General features: G+C 31.0%; 1 protein-coding gene and 1 non-coding gene across 11 annotated transcripts in view; both read left to right on the top strand.

Annotated features, from left to right (window-relative positions):
* FASTKD1 (FAST kinase domains 1) overlaps positions 1-19,473 on the top strand; it is a 49,990-nt gene that overhangs the window by 10,354 nt on the left and 20,163 nt on the right. For 7 of the 10 annotated variants that reach the window (XM_039855471.1, XM_039855474.1, XM_039855475.1 and 4 more), the window contains 10 exons: positions 128-196; positions 2,431-2,556; positions 4,290-4,688; positions 6,377-6,487; positions 7,421-7,552; positions 10,966-11,449; positions 12,789-12,903; positions 15,623-15,751; positions 16,547-16,678; positions 17,049-17,162. In XM_039855471.1, coding sequence (XP_039711405.1) covers positions 128-196; positions 2,431-2,556; positions 4,290-4,688; positions 6,377-6,487; positions 7,421-7,552; positions 10,966-11,449; positions 12,789-12,903; positions 15,623-15,751; positions 16,547-16,678; positions 17,049-17,162 — 1,811 coding nt within the window. The remainder of the gene's footprint in view (positions 1-127; positions 197-2,430; positions 2,557-4,289; positions 4,689-6,376; positions 6,488-7,420; positions 7,553-10,965; positions 11,450-12,788; positions 12,904-15,622; positions 15,752-16,546; positions 16,679-17,048; positions 17,163-19,473) is intronic. The other 3 variants (XM_039855477.1, XM_039855478.1, XM_039855479.1) reach the window with 3 other exon arrangements.
* Positions 9,752-9,854, top strand: LOC120597521 (small nucleolar RNA U13). The gene has a single exon (XR_005651403.1). It is a non-coding gene; the product is annotated as a small nucleolar RNA U13 (small nucleolar RNA).

Here is a 19,473-nt window from a genome sequence, read left to right as displayed (position 1 = left end):
AAATAAAGACTGTGTAAGAGTATAATAATTTGAGGTTTACGTTTACATTATAATTTTTACTACATGTATTTTTAACAATTTAAAAATGCATACGTGTGGAAAATTATTTTCTCTTGTTTGTATTCAGTTTTGCTGTTGAGGCCCATGACCCCCTAGTTGAAGCACTAGTTACAGAAGCTTGGAGAAGACTGGAAAGGCAAGTACTCTGGGTTCTTCATTTAAGATCAGGGTTATCTTTTTTAGGGTTAGCACAGTGAAATCTTGTAGGAAAAGCATGGAGAGTGTGTTTTTTCCTTATGAGAGGAAGAATAGTATTTCAAATGTTCCCTCTTTAAATAAGGAGTAAGGAACATAGTGTGCTTTTTCACATTTATAATTAAAATATAAATAGGATAGAGTCACAGCTATTCATGAACTGACATTTTTTAATCTTCTTTTCTGGAAGAGTTCTGCTTCAGAAAGAAAATATTCTTTGAGTAAAAGGCAGTCAGTTAAAACCTACAAGTTCAGGAGCCATAAAAAGAGAAAAAAGAAAATACTAGTTTAGTAGAAAGGAAAACACCATGTAGCAGCATTTGTAGGTACTTGCCTATCTCTACTTTATGGAGAGCCAGTAAACCTGGCTCATAGAAGCTTTCGGGTCCATTGCTGTGAATAGTATCAATTCAGATCTATTTTCCTAAACTATACACACAGCTGTTTTCAGCATATTGTCATAATCAAGAATCATCTAAAAAATGTTCAGGGTATTATTCTTAATGAGAAGTCTATAGTATTTATACTACTTATGAGCATATGAGAAGCTGTCCATAAATAAGAGAACTGAGGTAACAGCTAATTTTGGTAAATCTTTAGCTAATTCTGAAAACTTTGACTTTTTAAACCTAGAGATTCTGGATAGCGAGGGTCCATTATTAGTGGAATAAAGCCAATGTTAGTGAGGAAAAGGAAAATCAAGGTGAGAAAGAGGAGAATTTTAAAAAACCACAGAATAACTCTTCCTCTAAACCAGCTAGTAACCTAGGGGAGAAAGGAAAGGATTGACTAAGATGAAGAAAAAACAACAAGCTAGTTATTTGTAGATAGGGAGGAGCAGGCATTCCTATATTATGCTTTTTTAGCATATAGCTTCTTAAAGCTAAAACAGTGATAAATTCTTAAAATTGTGGTCATATATGAGCCAGCTCTGTAGGCCATTTTTATGGGGGCTGGATTACAGGGAACCCAACAATTCTCTGGGATTAGAAATTACTCCTTCATTCACTAAATTGTGATTTTAGTTAATCTCTTTGTCTAAACCCATCTGTCTTTCCATCCTCTTCATTTTAGATTCTCTCCCTCTAACTATTCTTTATTGAGAGTAAGGACACTAATCTTACTCCTTTTGTGAGCAATCCGAACTATTGGATCTTTGGGGTTAAGTTTGGTTATTGTTCATAGTAGCTCAACACTTTTATTTTTCTTCAGAGCAGCATTAAGTATTGTATTGAGCAGCGTGAACAAATCCATTGTAAAATAAATGTTTAAAAATTTTTGCTTTTACTATGTACTAATTAAACAATTAAATTACAAATGTACAGTTGTACTTCCCAGTGAATCAGACATTTCTTTTAATTTTTCTTCGCTTCAAAATAGCTCAGAAGATAATGACTTTGTTCTATATGGTGGTTTTTATTTTGTAGCAGTCCTTTTTAAAAATAATATATTATAAAAAATTTTAAATCCTAATTTGTATTCCATATGTAGAATTTCTAAGAGTCATAGAATAAGCATTAATTTCTGATTTTTTGTAGTCTTATACTAGGTACTTTTATCTCTAGTTTGGTTCACTCAGTATGTTTTAAAGATTCATCCACAATGTTGCATAATTCAGTTTTTTTTTTTTTTGTGGTGTAGTATTTTATAAATATGTGCAAGTTATCCATTGTGCTCTTGATGGACATTTAGATTGTTTCCAGCTTTTTTGCTATTACATATTGTGCTGCTGTGAACTTCTTATGCTTATCGTTTAGTGGATCAGAGTTTTTAAAAATGTATAACAGTTTTCCTTTCTTTCATCTTGTAATTTACTTGTTGAAGGAATTAGATTTTTTCCTATAGAAAAGTTCTTAAGTTTTCACAGTACGATTGATTGTAGTAGCAGTTGTTTTGTTTGTTAATGCACAACCTTGAGTTGAAGTTGTTCTGTCACTTCAAAAAATAAGTAAATGATTCAAATAATTTTGAGTAATTTTTGTTTTTAAAATCTTCTAATAGCATCTGACTTTTTAACTGTTAGCATGGATTACCTTTATAATAATAACATTTTAGAAAATATTTTAAATTAGTAATGTATTAGTATTTTTGATTGCTTTTTATTTTACAAATGTTTTTATGTGTTTTAAGTGAAAGTAAATACTAATGATCTCCTTTGTATATTTCCTTTAATAGGTTTGATATTAATGTGCTGTCAAAATTTTCCTCTTGCCTAGCAGATCAACACTTAAATTTTAGTCCATTAATGGGAAAAATAGCTGATATTGTAAATAGGAAATTGGAAACCATTCAAGACTTAAGGTAAATTTATTTAGGGGCCTTGTATTATGGTGGAAAGATCCTGGGCTTTGGATGTACATGCCCTTAGATTTTAACTTCTTAGAAAGTTCACTATCCTCATCTATAAAATAGGGATAGTAGTATATCAACTTTGCAGTGTTGCTGTGGGAATTATAAGGTAAAGTGTTTAAAGTGTAACACAATATTGTTGAGATCTGTGAAAGGTTTGAGATTTTACCTTACTTGTAAGCTAACAAATTTGCCTGCCACCCTTATGACCTCATCTAACTTTAATTACCTTCCCAAAGGCCCTGTCTCCAAATATAGTCACAGTGTGGATGGGGCTTTAACACATGAATTTTGAGGAGACACAATTTAGTTCATAACATACACCAATGTTCATAGCAGTGTTAGTCACAATAGCCAAAAGATTTGGAAACAACCTAAATGTCCATTGATTGATGAACAGACAGTCAAAATGTGGTATATACCAAAATGTGGTATATACCTATTGTGGGATATTCAGTGTTAAAAAGGAAAGAAATTCTGATACATGGCATAACATGGAGCTTGAGAAGATGAAATGTTCTGTGGTGGATGGTGGTGATAGGTGCATAACAATGTGAACGTACTTGATAACTCTGAACTGTAACTTAAACGTGTTTAGAATGGTAAATTTTACATTATGTGTATTTTCACATACATACAAAAGTAGCTTATAAAAGCAGACAATAAGAATCAGTGTAAATTTTTTTAACTTTCAAAAATTCTTATAGACCCTTTTGAGACTCTAATGAAATCTTTAGACGTTTTCTTACCCCAAACTGCAATTACAAATATATATATACGATTTAAAAAAATAATTTCAAGGTCCTTATGCTTAAACTAAAGAGCGATGTTAAGTTACTAATTAATGTTAATATAAACATTTTGATTAGAGAAGCCCAAGTATTATACAGTTGGGTCTTTAAAAATATATTTATTTTATTGAAACGAAAAAATACATCTTTTATATTTTTATGTCTTTTTTGTACATTGTTTTCTAATAATCATCCCCAAGTATTTGTTATCATCCCCAAGTATTTGTCTTTTCCATTTTGCATTCTTTATTCATTATGGATGCATTCTCGTATTTGTGGTTTTCTGATTTTTGTATTATGTAAGAACTGTCTTTTGAAAGCGGAGACCTCACCTTTGTAATTTTGGTGTCTTTCACAGTACCCAGAAAAGTGATTAGTGTTCCTCAAAAATGTTTATTGAATGAAGAAATATTAAATGCTACTTCATGTTCAGTATTGTCTATCATATATTAATATTAGTCTAGCATGAAACATTAAGAAATATGAAATCATTCATTAGTGAGAAATATTTTGCCAAAATTTTTATTAGTAAGTTACAGATATACAGAGAAAGGAGTGACAAAGTGAAGTCTACTTCCAAACATATGAGACTTTTAATGTTACATTCATGGGCTGCTGGTCTAGTGACTTTTGAGTAAATTTCACTACAATATTTTCTTTTAAAGCAGTTATCTGTAGGATGAGATATTATACATACCCCCCCAAAATATTATTTCAATACTTTTTTGTCTAAAGGGGTTCAATTACTGGGAGATGTCACTCAAGTTCTACTGGTATTTTAAAGAAAAATTTTGTGGTGTAAAACCCATAATATTTTTACCTTTTCATATCTATTGTTTAAGTTTTAGAATAGTTCATTATTCTTAAGTAATATAAAAATCTTTCCTTTTTCAGGTCCTTGTCTGTTTTGATGGTCAGCATATCATCTTTAATATCACAACGCTTTCAAGATCAATTAGTGAACAAAACAGAACTTCTTTTTGACACCATAGATTCTTCCCAGGTCAACATTGCAAGAAGAATAGTACAGTTTCTTCGAAATATTAAATATAGTTATTACCCACTATTAGAAAGGTGTAATAAAGTGTTTTTAAGCCATGTAAACCATCTTGATTTGGAGTCCATCAGTAAAATACTTAGTCTATACCACTTTCTACAGTTTCATAGTTTTGAATTTGTTTTAATGGCTAAAAAGAGGTTAACTGAAATGATTCCTCAGTTTGATCACCCTGCTAGCTTTGTAAAATTGTTTGTTGCATTGGGACCCATGGCAGGACCTGAAGAAAAGAAACAGTAAGTTCAGCTGAAAATGCTTTAATTATTTTTTTTTTTTGAGAATATTTGGAGCCTTTCAGCTTAGATCTTCTTGCAGTTCTGGAATGCACAAAAATCAACCCATTCAACTGTGGAATTGAAAATAATCTCATATGCTCTGCTTGTTGATTATTCTAATTTACATCTCAAACTCAGTCTACTACTGTGTTTTGAAAGGGGGCCAATAACTCTGTAGTGGTGGCCAACACAGCAATGGATGAGGGAGAGCACCGTTTAAATGTTTTTATTCTCCCTTCCTGGGCCATGTGACTGGCTTCAACATAGGTATAAGACTCCCCCACTTCCAGTACAGGGTGTGGACTATTCAGAATTATGGTGGTAGTTAACAATGGACCATTTTTTGCTTTGTTGTTTGTACATTCATCATCAAAAGCATTTATTATGCATGTTGGCATATATTCTCATGTCAAGTTTGAATGAATTTGATCTGTCTCCTATCTTTTAAGAATTTCCAGTATTGCCAGATATCGATGTAGATAGAAATATTTGGGATATAAAGATGAGCAAATACTAAATACATGATTACCAATATGAGTAAACTGATAAATCCTATTAGTGTATTAGTTAAGCAGGAGTTGTAGGAGTTGCATAATAGAGGTATCTACATCATTACTCTGTTAGCCAGAACTTCATGGAGAATTTTATTTTTAAAAGTCCTTTGAATTATGAAGAAATTTAAGGGTACATTTTAAGAGACTGTATGAAGATGGGAACAAGATGATTATTTTTAAAAGTTTTATTGGAAGCTTTCTCTTTTTTTTTTGGTCAAGTATTGTTAAAATCTCATAAGCAGTATAAAAGTTGAATTTAACTGGGTCCCAGCATTTAAGGCTTTTATATTCCAATTGGGAAGATAGAAATATGTAATTGAAATATATAATATATAATATGAAATATACCATGATATTGAAATATAGTTTATGAGTAAGTATTCAAATTAGTGATATAGGCATACAGAAAGAAAAATGTGGACTAAAGTAGTTGGGAAAAGTTACGAGAAACTGGATTTGAGACGTTTGATAAGGTTGGTGAAAAGGATAGTGTGGAGTAGTGTGAATAGAAAATTAGTTTATCCTGCTTTCTTCAGATTTCATGTTTTGGGCTTGTCTTCTAAATTATTCTAAAAGACATTTATATTTAAATACTTTACTGCACTACTTTAGATGCTTTTAAAATGGATTATCTTTGTAAATTTTCTGTTTATAATGTTATAGCAAGTACTTAGTATGTAAGATTTCTGTTAATATGTAGGTATGTTGACTTTGTGATTATATCTTACTCAATTTTTAAAAATTAGGATATTCTTTAGCTCTCTAGTACTGAATAATTTCACTGAATTATTGTATTATATAACCATTGTAACCTTATCTTATTTGAAAATCAGTTAAAATCTTTTGTCTATATTTTTTAAGAGACTTTAAAATTAGATTATACTGAGGCCTTAATTGCTTTGAAAAAATTATATTTTTTCTTTGAGAATATATGATCCCTAATTATGTGGGGAGAAAATTGAAATTACATATTTGAATTCAGTTTTTGTTCATATTATTTCTTTTCTACTTATCACCTAAGAACCATTATTTAAAGTATATTTTTAGAAATTAATCAACAGTTTTTCAACGTCAAAATATTTTTTTTGCTTCTAGGCTTGAATCAACTATATTATTAATGTCAGAGGAGCTGACCAGCCAGCAAGCCCTGGCAGTGATGGGAGCAATGGAAGAAATGGAAAGCAGAAATTCGCGTCTGATTAAAAAGTAGTCCTTTCTGAAATTCATGGTGTTATGTTTAGTTGTCATTCATAAGTAGCTATGTTTTTGAGAAAAGTTGATTTTTTTCTATAATATAGCTATTGGTTTTGAAGAATAAGGAATTAACACTTAAGGTATTATTTATTTCCTAAATTGTTTTTCAAAATAGAGATTCTAAAATTTTGTGTAGCATTTTTCATTTCATTTGCTCCTGTTATTCTCAAGCAGAGCATCATAATCTAGGAAAGTGGAGAGCATAGAGCAGGACCGTTTTCAAATGGATAATTTCTGCAAAACAGTTAACATGTTCATAAACTGGAATTGTTTCACACCACTGTTGTTACCTTGAAATCTTACTACCATATATTGACTTTTTTTGTTAACTTGACATTTAAGGAGGAAAAAAATACATGATTTGGATTATATATATGTGATTTTTTATTATATATTCCTTTAAAAAAGTATTTCTTCTGCTCTATTTCTTTCCTCCAGCTTACTGCCTCTTAGCATTTTCCATTGCCTTTATGTATCTCTATTCGAGGGCCAGTGGATTTAAAGAAGAAAATTAAATCAGTTTTGCTAATTGTTAGTAACTCTTGGTAAAGATTTTTTTGGTGGGGAGGGTGTGGAATTTGATGGCTGTTCCATGAATTTTTTTTTTATTTAGGAAGTAAAACTATATGCTTTTTTCTGAGCTCTTACTATTAGTAATTAAATATTATTTGATTCACACTTTGATGACTTTTACCTCATTTTAAGTGTTACATTTCTATTGCTACCTGAGACAGTTCTTTAAGAACAGAAAACCTTGTCTCATTCATTGTTGTTTCTCTAGCACAGAGCATGTCTGGCATGAAAGAGCTCCTCAGTAAAGGTTGAATGAATGAATGAATGAATGAATGAATGAATGATTATAATATGTTTTATCATTCTTTTTAGAATTGCTTCAATTCTGCATAAACACTTAGATGACTATAAACCAGTAGAATTATTGAAGATAACCAAAGCATTGATATTTTTACATTTCCAAAGTAAAGAGCTTTTTGTGAAACTCAAAGAATTACTGCATAGGTAAGATTAAAGTGGAAGTGTTTGTTTAATCTTTTATTTTGTAATCTAATCTTTTAATTTATAATCTAGTTTTATTTAATTATGTATAGAGTTGTTGGAACTTTTGGAAGCAGAGTTGAGTAGCTTATTATTAAAAATGTTAAGATACTATCTCTCTTTATGCTTAGTATATTTTGAAATGGAAATGAGGCCAGTTAGGGTGATACATTCTCCTTTCCTTCAGGAATTGAATAACCACAAAAAGATGCTGAAGAAGGCAAAACTCCATTTGAGAGCACTAATATTTAGGGGCCGTCAGTTTGCTAACTTGCCTATTTTAAGGCATAATAAATTTTTTAATTTGTAATTTTAAAAATATATGAGGGTGATATTATTGAAAAAGTATTTTTATACAGAATTTTCTCTTTATAATTAAAAATTGCTTTTCAATGGATATAGTATTCATATTTAAACTAAGGAGTTACTAAGTTTTTCATTGACTTTCATTACACTAAAATGGAGTTTTCCATTAAAATTTTTTATTTTAAACATTAGAATAATGATTTTAGTGAAATTAAAACCAGACTAATCTTCTTCCCTTCCATTTTTCTATACTAGTTTGATTTCTGAAAGACCAGGCATGGGACTCTCTGCCATAATCAAAAGATTAGCATATAATTGAAAATGATTTTTGTTTTGATAGTGATATCATTATGGTTAAGAATTTGAACTGAGGAATAAGTGGTGGCACTTTATCAGATAAGAATTTAGCATATTAGGTATGTTATAAGAAAATTCACATTCTTCTTGAAATAACTTTCTTATCGAGGTTATTATATGCAGGATTACTGTTTCTTTACCCTTCTTATATTTAGCATAGGCTTTCATATAGCTTCTAAATTAAGAATTTTGTATTCTAAATCAGATATCATAAACTGGCCCAGAGACATGATTTATTTGGCCTGCAAGTGTTTTTAAAGAAATTAAACTATGCAATACTGTTTGTGTATAGGTTTGTTAACAGAAAAGTAAGACAGGAGTGGAAGTGTCAAAGGGGATTTCACTTTACCTATATTTTATTTCCTTTATAAAAAGACTTGAAGCAAATATGACAATGATGGATTTTAGTAATTCTCAGTAGCAAGAGTCTATATATCTCTGTGGTTTAAAATTTTATTAAGGAATTAGTTGGGAGATGTTATATAAGCATAGATGCTTATGCTTCAGAATTATTCACTTTTTACAGATTGTATGAAAGAACACAATATAATTAAATTAGTTCACATAAATGTTAATACAAATAGCTCCTGAAACCATTTGAGGAACCCAGGGAGTTCATATACTGGAATAACATTTTTTTTTTAAACGTATTGAAATACCATCCACATAAAATATACATATCCCCTCCTCATTACCCTGCTCCCTCCACTTGCCCCAGGTTAACTACTGTCCCTACTTTAACTGCATGGAGTAGTTTTGCCTGTTTTGACTGGCTTCTTTTGCTCAATATTATGTTTTGAGATTTACCTCTGTTTTTGCTGTATTGTATTCTCATAAGAATATAACGGATTTCTTTTTTATCCATTCTATTGTTGATGGATATTTGATTTATTTCGTTTTTGGCTGTTATAAATAGTTCTGTTAGGAATATCCTTGTACATATTTTTAATGAACATATGTATGCCTTACTGTGGATATTTACCAAGGAGTATGATTGATGGTTCACAGGTTATACATATGTTTATCTTCAGCAAATCCTGCTAAACAGTTTACTGAAGTGGCTAGACCAGTTATATTCCCACTAGCAGAATGTGAGCATTGCTGTTGCTCCACATTCTCACCAACACTTGGTATTTTTTTATTTTCTAATTTTAGCCATGCTGGTGGATATATGGTGACATTGTAAATAAACATACATGCATATGTAAATTTTGGAATTTGGGGAAGAATTACAAGGAAAAACATCAATGGAGGTTGGAGGGATTTTTGTCTATTGGGAGTTTATTTTTAGACAGTTATCACAAGATTAGCAAATATTGAAAGTTCTATCCCTTGGGTCACTTCTGTAAACAGATACAGCTTTTGGGGGCTTTCTTTTCTTTATATAAACAATGTATTCATTTTTTTGTGGTTATAAGAATAAAATATTCATTTAATACTTATTGAGTACTTAATTTGTAGCAGGTACTGGGCCAATATTACGTAAAAGTCACAAAAAAGATCTTTTTGGGGTTCATAAGTGTGATAATTGGGTATTCATGTTATTGTTGAGATGTGCCTCCCTCAAACCTTGTTAGGATGTTGGCATGTTAACTGTTCAATGTGAAAAAAATTCATTTTGAAAACAAAAAAGTATAAAGAAGAAAATAAAAATTATTCATAGACCCATTCAACTGCTGTCAACAATTTGGTTTATTTCTTTGTGGTATATACTTACTTACATATATATGTATACGTATTTTTTTTCCTTTCATAGTGAGACTCCTGAACATGCAGTTTTGTATTCTTTTTTTATTTCTTCTACTTAACCTTATCAGCATTTCTCCACATCTTTTAAAAGTATTTGTAAATGTTTTTAAAGACTGTGTATTATCCATCATATGACTGTACTATCATTCACTTAACTATTCCCCTTCATTGGCTATTATATTGTTTTCAAATTTTAAACATATTAAAAATGTGATGAATAATGTAACACACATCTTTGCCTGCATTTTAGATTATTTTCTTAGACTTGTTTCCCTGACAGGGATTGATCATGTCAAAGGATAAAATTACTTTTAAAGTTCTTGAGCCATAATGCTAAATTACTTTTCAGAAAGGTTATACCAACTTTTAAAGTTTACTAACAGTGAATGGGAATACCTGTATTAATGTACCTTTCTAGTGTTGAATATTATGATTATTTCAATATGCTAATTTAATATTTTAAAAAGCTACTTAATTTTGTTTTAATTTAGATTTGATTATGGGTTTTTTGTGTTTTTTTAAGGTTGGGCTTCTCATATAGCAGAAGTAAGATGGGAACCAATATAATTGAGTGATCACTGTATGCCAGGGCCTGTACTAGGACATACTATCTCCCGACAGGTCATATCAGAATTTCAGCCCGAATTCTGTCTCTAGCAACAGCAGTGGAAAGAAACATTCTTCTGACACTGACATTTTGTTTGTCAGGGACTATGAATTTATTTTTGCATGAAAATATTTGAGATGTGCTTTAGAATATTTTAAGGCTTCCCTTAGTAATTCTTTATAGGCCTGTCATCTTTGAATTAGTTAACCCTTAAAATAAATCAACTTTAAGCATACCATACCTAGTATAATAATAATTACATATTCATATTTTAATATTTACATATAATTTGTCTTTCATTGCTGATGCATTAATTTTGTTCTTTTCACTCCTCCCATCCCCCCCGCTTCTTTTATAGTTATTTGAAAATTAGTGTCAAACCTAGTGAGATTTCCAGCCTGGTGTGCGCTATTTCCATGCTTCCATCTCCTCACCTAGATGAAGTGGGGATATCTCGAATTGAAGCAGTTTTGCCACAGTGTGACCTAAATGACCTGAATGGTTTTGCCACATCTATTTTAAGATGGATTCAGTATGATTGCATGCATCTGGATAGTACTGGAAAACAGCTGAAACTGCTTCAAAAATTAGATCACTATGGTCATCAGAGTCTACAAAAATGCAACAATTTGAATCTGTTATGGGAAGAACTTAAGTCTTTAAAAGGAGACTGGTTTGCCCAGTCACTTCTTGAAGAAACGATTGCTACTTTACAACGTTTGGTGGATGAAATTAATTACATGAATGTTGCAGGAATTGCGTCTTTTATTTCCAGAACTAACTACCTCAGTACTTTGCTACTTGATAGGATAGCCTCAGTGGTCCTTCAGCAGATTGAAAAGGTGAAGTTGAAATGTCACACAACTTTATATAGTTGTCAACTTCTAAAAGCATTCATGTTTATCATATGTACTTTGAGAACTTGGATGGACTTTGAGGTTTAAAAAATTAAACTCTAGTTTCTGGTTCACCAATTTGTCGTGCTTCCCCTTAAAGCCTTTTTCTCTAGCATTGCAGATTTGGGCAGATTAGCAGTTATCTTTTGATTCATTGAAATATTGTTAAGATCAGTCAAAACTTATTGACTAGATAATTAATACAATACTGGCTGTATTAGCATAGTAGAGTATGAATGATTTTTATTTTCTTTTTATTGTTTATAATCCTACTTTTACTATTTAAAAACAACTACATTCAAAAATGTGAGAAGTGTGTAAACAGAAAATTATAAGGTATCCATTAACTTCCGTACAGTTGACCCTTGAACAATGTGGTGGTTGTTACTAAATCCACATACAAATTTTGACTCCCCAGAAACTTAACTAATAATAGCCTACTGTTGACCAGAAGCCTTACTGATATCAGTCAAGTAACACATTTTGCATGTTATATGTATTATATACTGTGTTCTTAAAATAATCTAGAAAAAAGAAATTGTCATTAAGAGGATCCTAAGGAAAATACATTTACAGTATTTATTGAGAAAAATGCATTTAAGTGAACTTGTGGAGTTCAAATTCATTTTGTTCAAGGATCTACTGTATTCTTAAATTGTCATTGTGTTTTCTTACAAATTTATTTCTGGAACTTATAAAATGATGCTTTTTGAAGTGAGAAGATGCTCACTTACAAAATTTATTGTGTATATAAGGATAAGGCTTTTACTTAGACAGTATTTCTCAAATGAAAATAAAATTCTGTGTTATTTGCTTAGCATATTGCTTGTCATCAATAAGTATTGGATGAATGAGTAAATAATTAAATTAAAAATTGAATGAATGAAAGAAAAATAAATTCCAATGGTTATAAACTCCCCTAATTATATTATATGATGAGTCTACAAAATGCACTATCACAGAAATCAGTGATACTATTTTCTGTTCATTTTAATGACTACTGCATTTTTAGAATAAGATTTTATACCTAACAAAATTAATTTGTAGATTATCTGATTTATTTTTTCTGCCTTAATACTTAGAGTTACTAGAAATTAGTGGTGAGATTAAGTAGATTATGGCAGGGTGGAAAAATTAATAAACAGTGATACATTTATCATTTAACCATAGGCATTCTCATTTAACTATAGGCATGTTAGAAAAAAATTTCTACCTAAAATAATAATTAGGTTAAGATTTTGTTTTACTGAAGTTTGACTGTAACATTTTTGTTCTGTTTATGCAGATCCATCCTTTCTCAGTCCTTGCTATTATTCTTCCATTCAGCATCTTGAACTATGATCCACCTCAGAGGAATGAATTTTTTGGAACTTGTATCCAACACCTTAATTCTTACTTAAGTAAGTGTATTGTTTGGTACTATGTTGAATAAGTAGGTGAGAGGATATTGTAGATATTCCTCATTTAAAGGGTAATCATAAAAGCTGTGGATTGTGTACCTTAAAAAAATTTGTATCCTTTTTGAAACTTTATTATGAAAAATGTCAAACTTACAGATAAAATTGAATCAACAAGGAACACCTATATACTCATTAGGTAGATTCGATAATCGTTTCATTTTATCCCATTTGCTATACTGTTTGTCTTTCTTGCTCTATTTTTTTCTGTGTCATTTCAAAGTAAGTTGTAGGCATTGGAAGTGACCCTTCACTTCTAATTACTCAGGCATACACCTTCCTAAGAACAATCAGCTTCTCCTGTATCACCACAATTCTGTTATTCCACCTAAGAAAAGTAACAGTCTCTTAATATATAAAACACAGTTTATGTGTAAATCTCCTTTGTCAGTCCCTAAATACCATTTAGAGTGGTTATTTTGGACCCAGGATCCAATCAGGTTCACTCATTGTGTTTGGTTGTTATTTCTTTGGTCTCTTATAGTCTAGAATATTCTCTGGGTTTTTTGTTTTGTTTTGGTCTGTGTTTTTTGCTTGATTTTGACTTTGGGGAAAGGTTTTTGTTTTTTTTCCCTAAGTTTTTGCTGCCATAGCTTTCAAATATACAGAATAATTGAAAGAACAATATAGCAAACATCTGTGTACTGGATACTCACAATGTAGCTTTTGAATAATTATTAACATTTTGCCACAATTGCTGTGTGTGTGTGTGTGTGTGTGTGTGTGTGTGAGATGAACTATTAGAAATGCCAGGCCTAAATACTTGAGGTTATAAGGATATTCAGTATCACACTTAAGAAACGAACAAGTACCATCTACTACCATAATCAAATTTTCCCAAATCTCACCAAATTGTCCTTTGTCATTTTTTTTTTAAGCAACCAACATTGAATTCTTATGTCACTTTTCCCTATCTTTTTTTTTTAATCTTGGTATTTTTTTTTAATAAAAAGAGATTGGCCATTTACTATTGATTATGCACATTTTGAATTTGTCTGATTGCTTTTTGTTAAAACCTTGCTTCTCCATCTCCAGTATTTCTAATAAACTAGAAGTTAGTAATAGATGCTTGGTTAGATTCACATTAAACATTTTTAGCAAAAATGCCTTCAATGTGGTGCTGTGTACCGAATATTTGTAACATTTCTGGAAATATAATATCTAATTGTTTATCAATTTTAATAGTTATGCTGGTGTGAGAATAGTATAAATACAGTAATTATATCAATATCATGCTCATAGACTTGCTACATTTTTGTGAGACCTATAAACCAGATAGTGTCTAATCATGTCTGGTACTACTGTGTCTGCTAATAGGTAAAGTGGGACTATGATGTATTTATATGTGAATGAATGGATGCCTGTGTGGCATTCATATATACCCTTTTTTTAGTATCATAGCTATATGTAGAAAGATGAGACTTGTATCTGAGACTTAGAGTGTGCTCTCCTGGGTGTTCTGTTATCTTTCAAAAATCAGAAGGAAATGAAAGCACATCTCTTCCCATATTCTCTAAATATAGGCTTAGATATTACAATTTTTTTTTTTAAATTAAAGGTGTAAGAAAAGAAAGGTTGAGAAGTACAGCTTTGATTTTTTTGAAGACTTACAGAGAAAGTTTGGAAGATTATTGGAGACCTTTATAAGTACAATTTTACATAACTAATGAAGTAATTTTCTTAATTTTGAATACAAGTTTCAATGGGTCAGTTTTGCTGGTGGAGATCGTCACAACCTTGTTTATTACTGGATCTTGCTTTATTAAATAAACTCAGCAAAATATCCAAAAGAAAATATTTAATATCTATTTTATACTTTGTAAGAATATTGCTATAATAGAGCATTTTAGATAACACCTTCCCTCTCATCAGAAATGTCTCTTGGATGAGGCAAATCAGCTAAATTACCTCAAGCCTTATACACTGGGATATATACCACGCTGCTGGGTGATAGGTAAGGGAGGAGGTGCTAAGTGAGATCTGAGCTTCATATATGTCTGCACTCAACCATGAGAGCTGAGATTCCTACAGAACAGCACAGTATAGTAGGTCCAGGCTCCGAGCTAGACCCTCCAGGTAAATCTCAGCCTCTACTTGCTGCTAACCATGTGACTTTGGGCAAGTCATTTAACTTCTCTATAACGTAGTACATTCATTTACAAAGCGGAGATAGTAATTATTTCTACTGTATACTGAAGTGAGATTTAAATTTGTGAAGTGCTTATAGTAATATCTGAGCACTATTATTACCATCAATACATAGAGACTGGGATTACTTCTTTTTATATTCTCTGTTGACGTTTAGTTTTGAGTTCTTTTCAAAGCAATTTAAAAACTTTATGGAAAAATAATAAACATTCGCACATCCTTAGCATATAGTATGAATTTACACAGATTGAATCACCTAAGGAATCAGTACATGGATCAAGAAACAGAATATTACCATAGTACCCTTCTCCCCTCTCCCCATTTCCTACTCTACCCCTACGCAGAGGTAACCACTTCACCACTATGGTGACAGTGTTGTAACAATATAAATTAGTTTTGTGAAGGCTGTGTTTATCATTTTTTAAAAACCTGGTTTTACTTGAACAAAGTGTTGCTTATGTACATGTGAGGTAACTGTGCATTATAATTTTAAAAAATCTTAATTTTGTTTTAGCTCTGTTAGATCCTCTCATGTTAGTGTTTCTTGGTTTCTCTTTGGCCACACTTGAATATTTTCCAGAGGATCTGCTAAAGACAATTTTTAACATCAAATTCTTAGACAGATTGGATTCTCAACTTGAACGTATGTATCTACATTTTATTATCATTTGTACTTTATATCCAAGTTTCAGTTCTACCTATACTGATGCATTTAAATGTTAATTTTTTTTGTTTATAAAAGTATTTTCTGCTTGTTGTAGAAAATTTGGAAAACACAAAAAACTATAAAATAAAAAGTTAAAGATTACTCATAATCTTACCAACAAGGGAAACTACTGCTTTTAATGTTTTGGAAAGTTTCTTTTCTCTCCTTTTATATGTATGTTTATATGCCTATATGTATTTTAAAACAAAATTTGGATTATGTATGTATTTACTTCGGATGTTGCCTTTTGTCATTGAACTGTATTTTGAACAATTTTCCATGCCATTAAATATTTTTGATGTCATGATTTTTTTAATATTTATGTAATCCGCCATTATATGAATGTAATAACATATATTTGTTATCTTGTAGGTTGTTTTCAGTTCTTTATTTTTATTAATAATGATTGTTATATGTCAATCATTGACCTCATTTTCGTTTCCTAAGGATAGATTCCTAAACGTGGGATATTAAGTCAATGAAAATTCTTTGGTAGTATTTTTTAAAATGTAGTTTTAACATTCATAATTAGTGGAAACAACACAGGAGTTGATCCTAATTGTGCCACTGAATATAATAACTTAAAAATATAAAGCACATGTGTGCAACTGAAATGATATTATGAGATTAAAAGTATCAACCAATAATTGGGATAAATGAATGTGAAAAAATGGATTGTTTTTGTTAGGTTCAAGCTATCGAAATCCATTAATTTTTTTTTTTTAATTTCAGTTTTATGTTCATCTCTGAATAGAAGGGTCCAATTTCGTCTTATGGAATTAAATAGAGCAGTCTGCTTGGAATGCCCTGAGTATCAGATTCCATGGTTCCACGACCGCTTCTGTCAACAACATTATAATAAAGGTTTGAGTTTTCTTTGGGTCAGAAAGTGAAGTTTAATCCTAAAGTAAATTATTAAGTAGTACATTGTTATCATTGTTAAACCTTAACCATGACAACAGAGTTGTTAAGAGTGCCATGACCTATTTAATGGAACCGTTTTGTAGGCGAGATTTGTATTAAAAGAATTTCCTAATATTTAGGACACTAAACCTTTTGGTAGAGAGCAAAGAACTTGTGTTATACTGAACTTAGTGTCATTGAATATGGTGTTACACTGAAGCTCTTGTTGGAAATGTTAATTTTCACTTTTTAGTTTATAGAACTGGAGGATGTTTATTCAAAAACTGATTGCCTTATTTCAAGTGAGCTAATTATTTTTATTTTCATAAAGATATTGGCAGCATGAATGGAGCACAACAACAGATTTCTAAAATGTTAGCAGAGATATTAGGAGGGATCAATTGCGTAAAAGCCTCGGTTCTTACACCTTATTACCACATGATAGGTAAGTCTTAATTGTCTCATTAACCAGAATCTTAAAAGGAAGTTTTAAAATTTTTTTTTCACATTATCTTGAAAATAGTAGAAAGAACAGTGCAATGAGTCCTCGAGTTTCCATGGTCCAGTTTTGATAACCATCAGCATTTTGCTATTCTTCAAAAAAATTTTTTAAGGTCCGTGTTTCACCAATTTTAAGTACATAAAACAGAGATTGAGATTCATTGGGCATTTCTGGATCTTCCAAAGATTCTGTCTCTCTTTCTCAGTGCCCTAAAGTTAGGGGAATGACTTATGTCAGTTTCATTATTTTAACTTCATCTGAGAAACTAAATTGGATTATCCTGGATGAGGATTTCCATAGGTAGATGCTCAACTCTAATCAGATTAAATGTTGTTTCTCAGTGATATAGTTAGAGAAGGAATTTTGATTTAGTTGTGAATAATAAAGCTGGTAGGCTAGGTGATATGTTGGATGGCAATATAAGATTTTTTAAAATTTCTACATTCAAGTGGTAGACTTAAATGAAAAGAAATTTTAAGAGGATTAACAAATTTTCTAAGTTAGGTTTAGAAAACATCTGTATACATACAGGCTATTTTAGAAGGTTAAAAGCTTGATTACAAACTAATATAAATGGTTGTCAAAAATAAAATATTCTTTTAAACTATATTATTAATAATAACAAGAAAGTTGGTAGTCTTACTACGTTCTGTTCTTTGGACACAGTATTCTTTTTTCAAATGTTGCATTTTATGAGAGACAGTGACAAATAAGGCCTAGAAACAAAGGATCTAGAAATCATGTCTTAAAACTAGAGAAGACTGAGACTGCACGTGTTTCAATCTTTGAGTAAGGTCCTAAACCTCTGAACCTTATTAGTGTTTTTATCTGTAAAATGGGGATAATAATTCCCGCTTAATAGGATTAATCCATATATTGAATGAAAGCATTTAGTACTACTCTTGGAACATAGTAAGTGCTCAGTAAATTTTATGAAAAAAAAACTAGGCTGTTTAGTCTAAAAATGAGAAGTCTTATGGAGAGCATAACTTAAAATATTGGAAGGATTATTATGTGAAAGAAGAATTGGGTGTCTTTTATCTCAAGGATAAAAAATGGTAAAAATTAAAAGAAGATTTAAACTCAGTATATGGAGTATTGTATGAGAGACTTGTTGAAATATGAAAATGGGCTGCTTGGTGAAGAAGTAATATTCAAGCAGAGGATAGATGATCAAATGATGGTGTGTGTGTATGTGTGTGATTTCTGTACTTGGCCGGAGGCTGAACCTGACAGGCATTGATACTCTCATCTTTCACTGCAGAAAACTCTCAGTTGTTGGCTTACATTATTCAGTATTAGGTTTGGTTATGACTGACGAAAGTCCACAAATAACAGAAACTTAACAAAATTTATTTCCTCCTTCCATACACATAGGATGTCCAGGGCTGGATGCCAGCTCCACAAACATCAAATATCCAGGGTCCTTCTATTTTATTATAATCTACCATCCTTAACACGTAGTTTCCACTTCATGGTCCAAAATGGCTGTTCCAGTGTTAGTCCAAGCAGGAGGAGGAGGGAAGGAAAGAGAAGGGTGTCCCTTAAGTACAGTCCCATGAAGCTATTCATACCATTTTTAAATTATACCCCATGGCCACACTTGCTTTCAAGTGAGTTTAGAAAAGATGGTTTTTATTCTGGGTGGCCATGTACCCAGCTGAACTTTAGGGACTCTGTTATTAAAAATGAAAGTAAGAATTGGGTATTGGGCAACAACTTGCAGTCTCTGCCAGAGGATTGTGTTAAAAAGATATTGTCAGGGTTGTGTTAAAAGCTAATGCTCACACATACACACACACACACAAAAGTTAATGCTCACAGAAGGAAACACACTAAAATATGAATATGAAAATGATCTGTAATCCCATCTCATGCAATTTGAAATTATTGAGCACTAACTCTGTGACAGGCACTATGGGTGGCTTGCATTTTATTCTTTTTAACATTTCTTTCAAACTAGAATACACATCCATTGTAAAATACTTGGAAAATACGTAAAAGTGTAAAGAAGAAAAAAATCATTTATAACCTGTCCCAAAGTCACATAGATAGATAGTGCTGAAACTAAGATGATTATAGCCCAAGCCCATTGTAGTTCCAATTCTTATTTATACATCCTGTTGTCGAGGTTTATTTTTTATGTAAAAATGTATATAAATCATTAAAATAAGATTTAATAGGTAATACTTGTATATAAGGATGTGGTATAATTAAGATAACATGTAGTATGGTTAAGAACTATGACTTGGAA

Source organism: Pteropus medius, unplaced genomic scaffold (assembly GCF_902729225.1).
Source record: "Pteropus medius unplaced genomic scaffold, Ma_sr-lr_union100, whole genome shotgun sequence".
Taxonomy (NCBI): domain Eukaryota; kingdom Metazoa; phylum Chordata; class Mammalia; order Chiroptera; family Pteropodidae; genus Pteropus; species Pteropus medius.
This window is presented reverse-complemented; position numbering and strand designations above follow the sequence as displayed.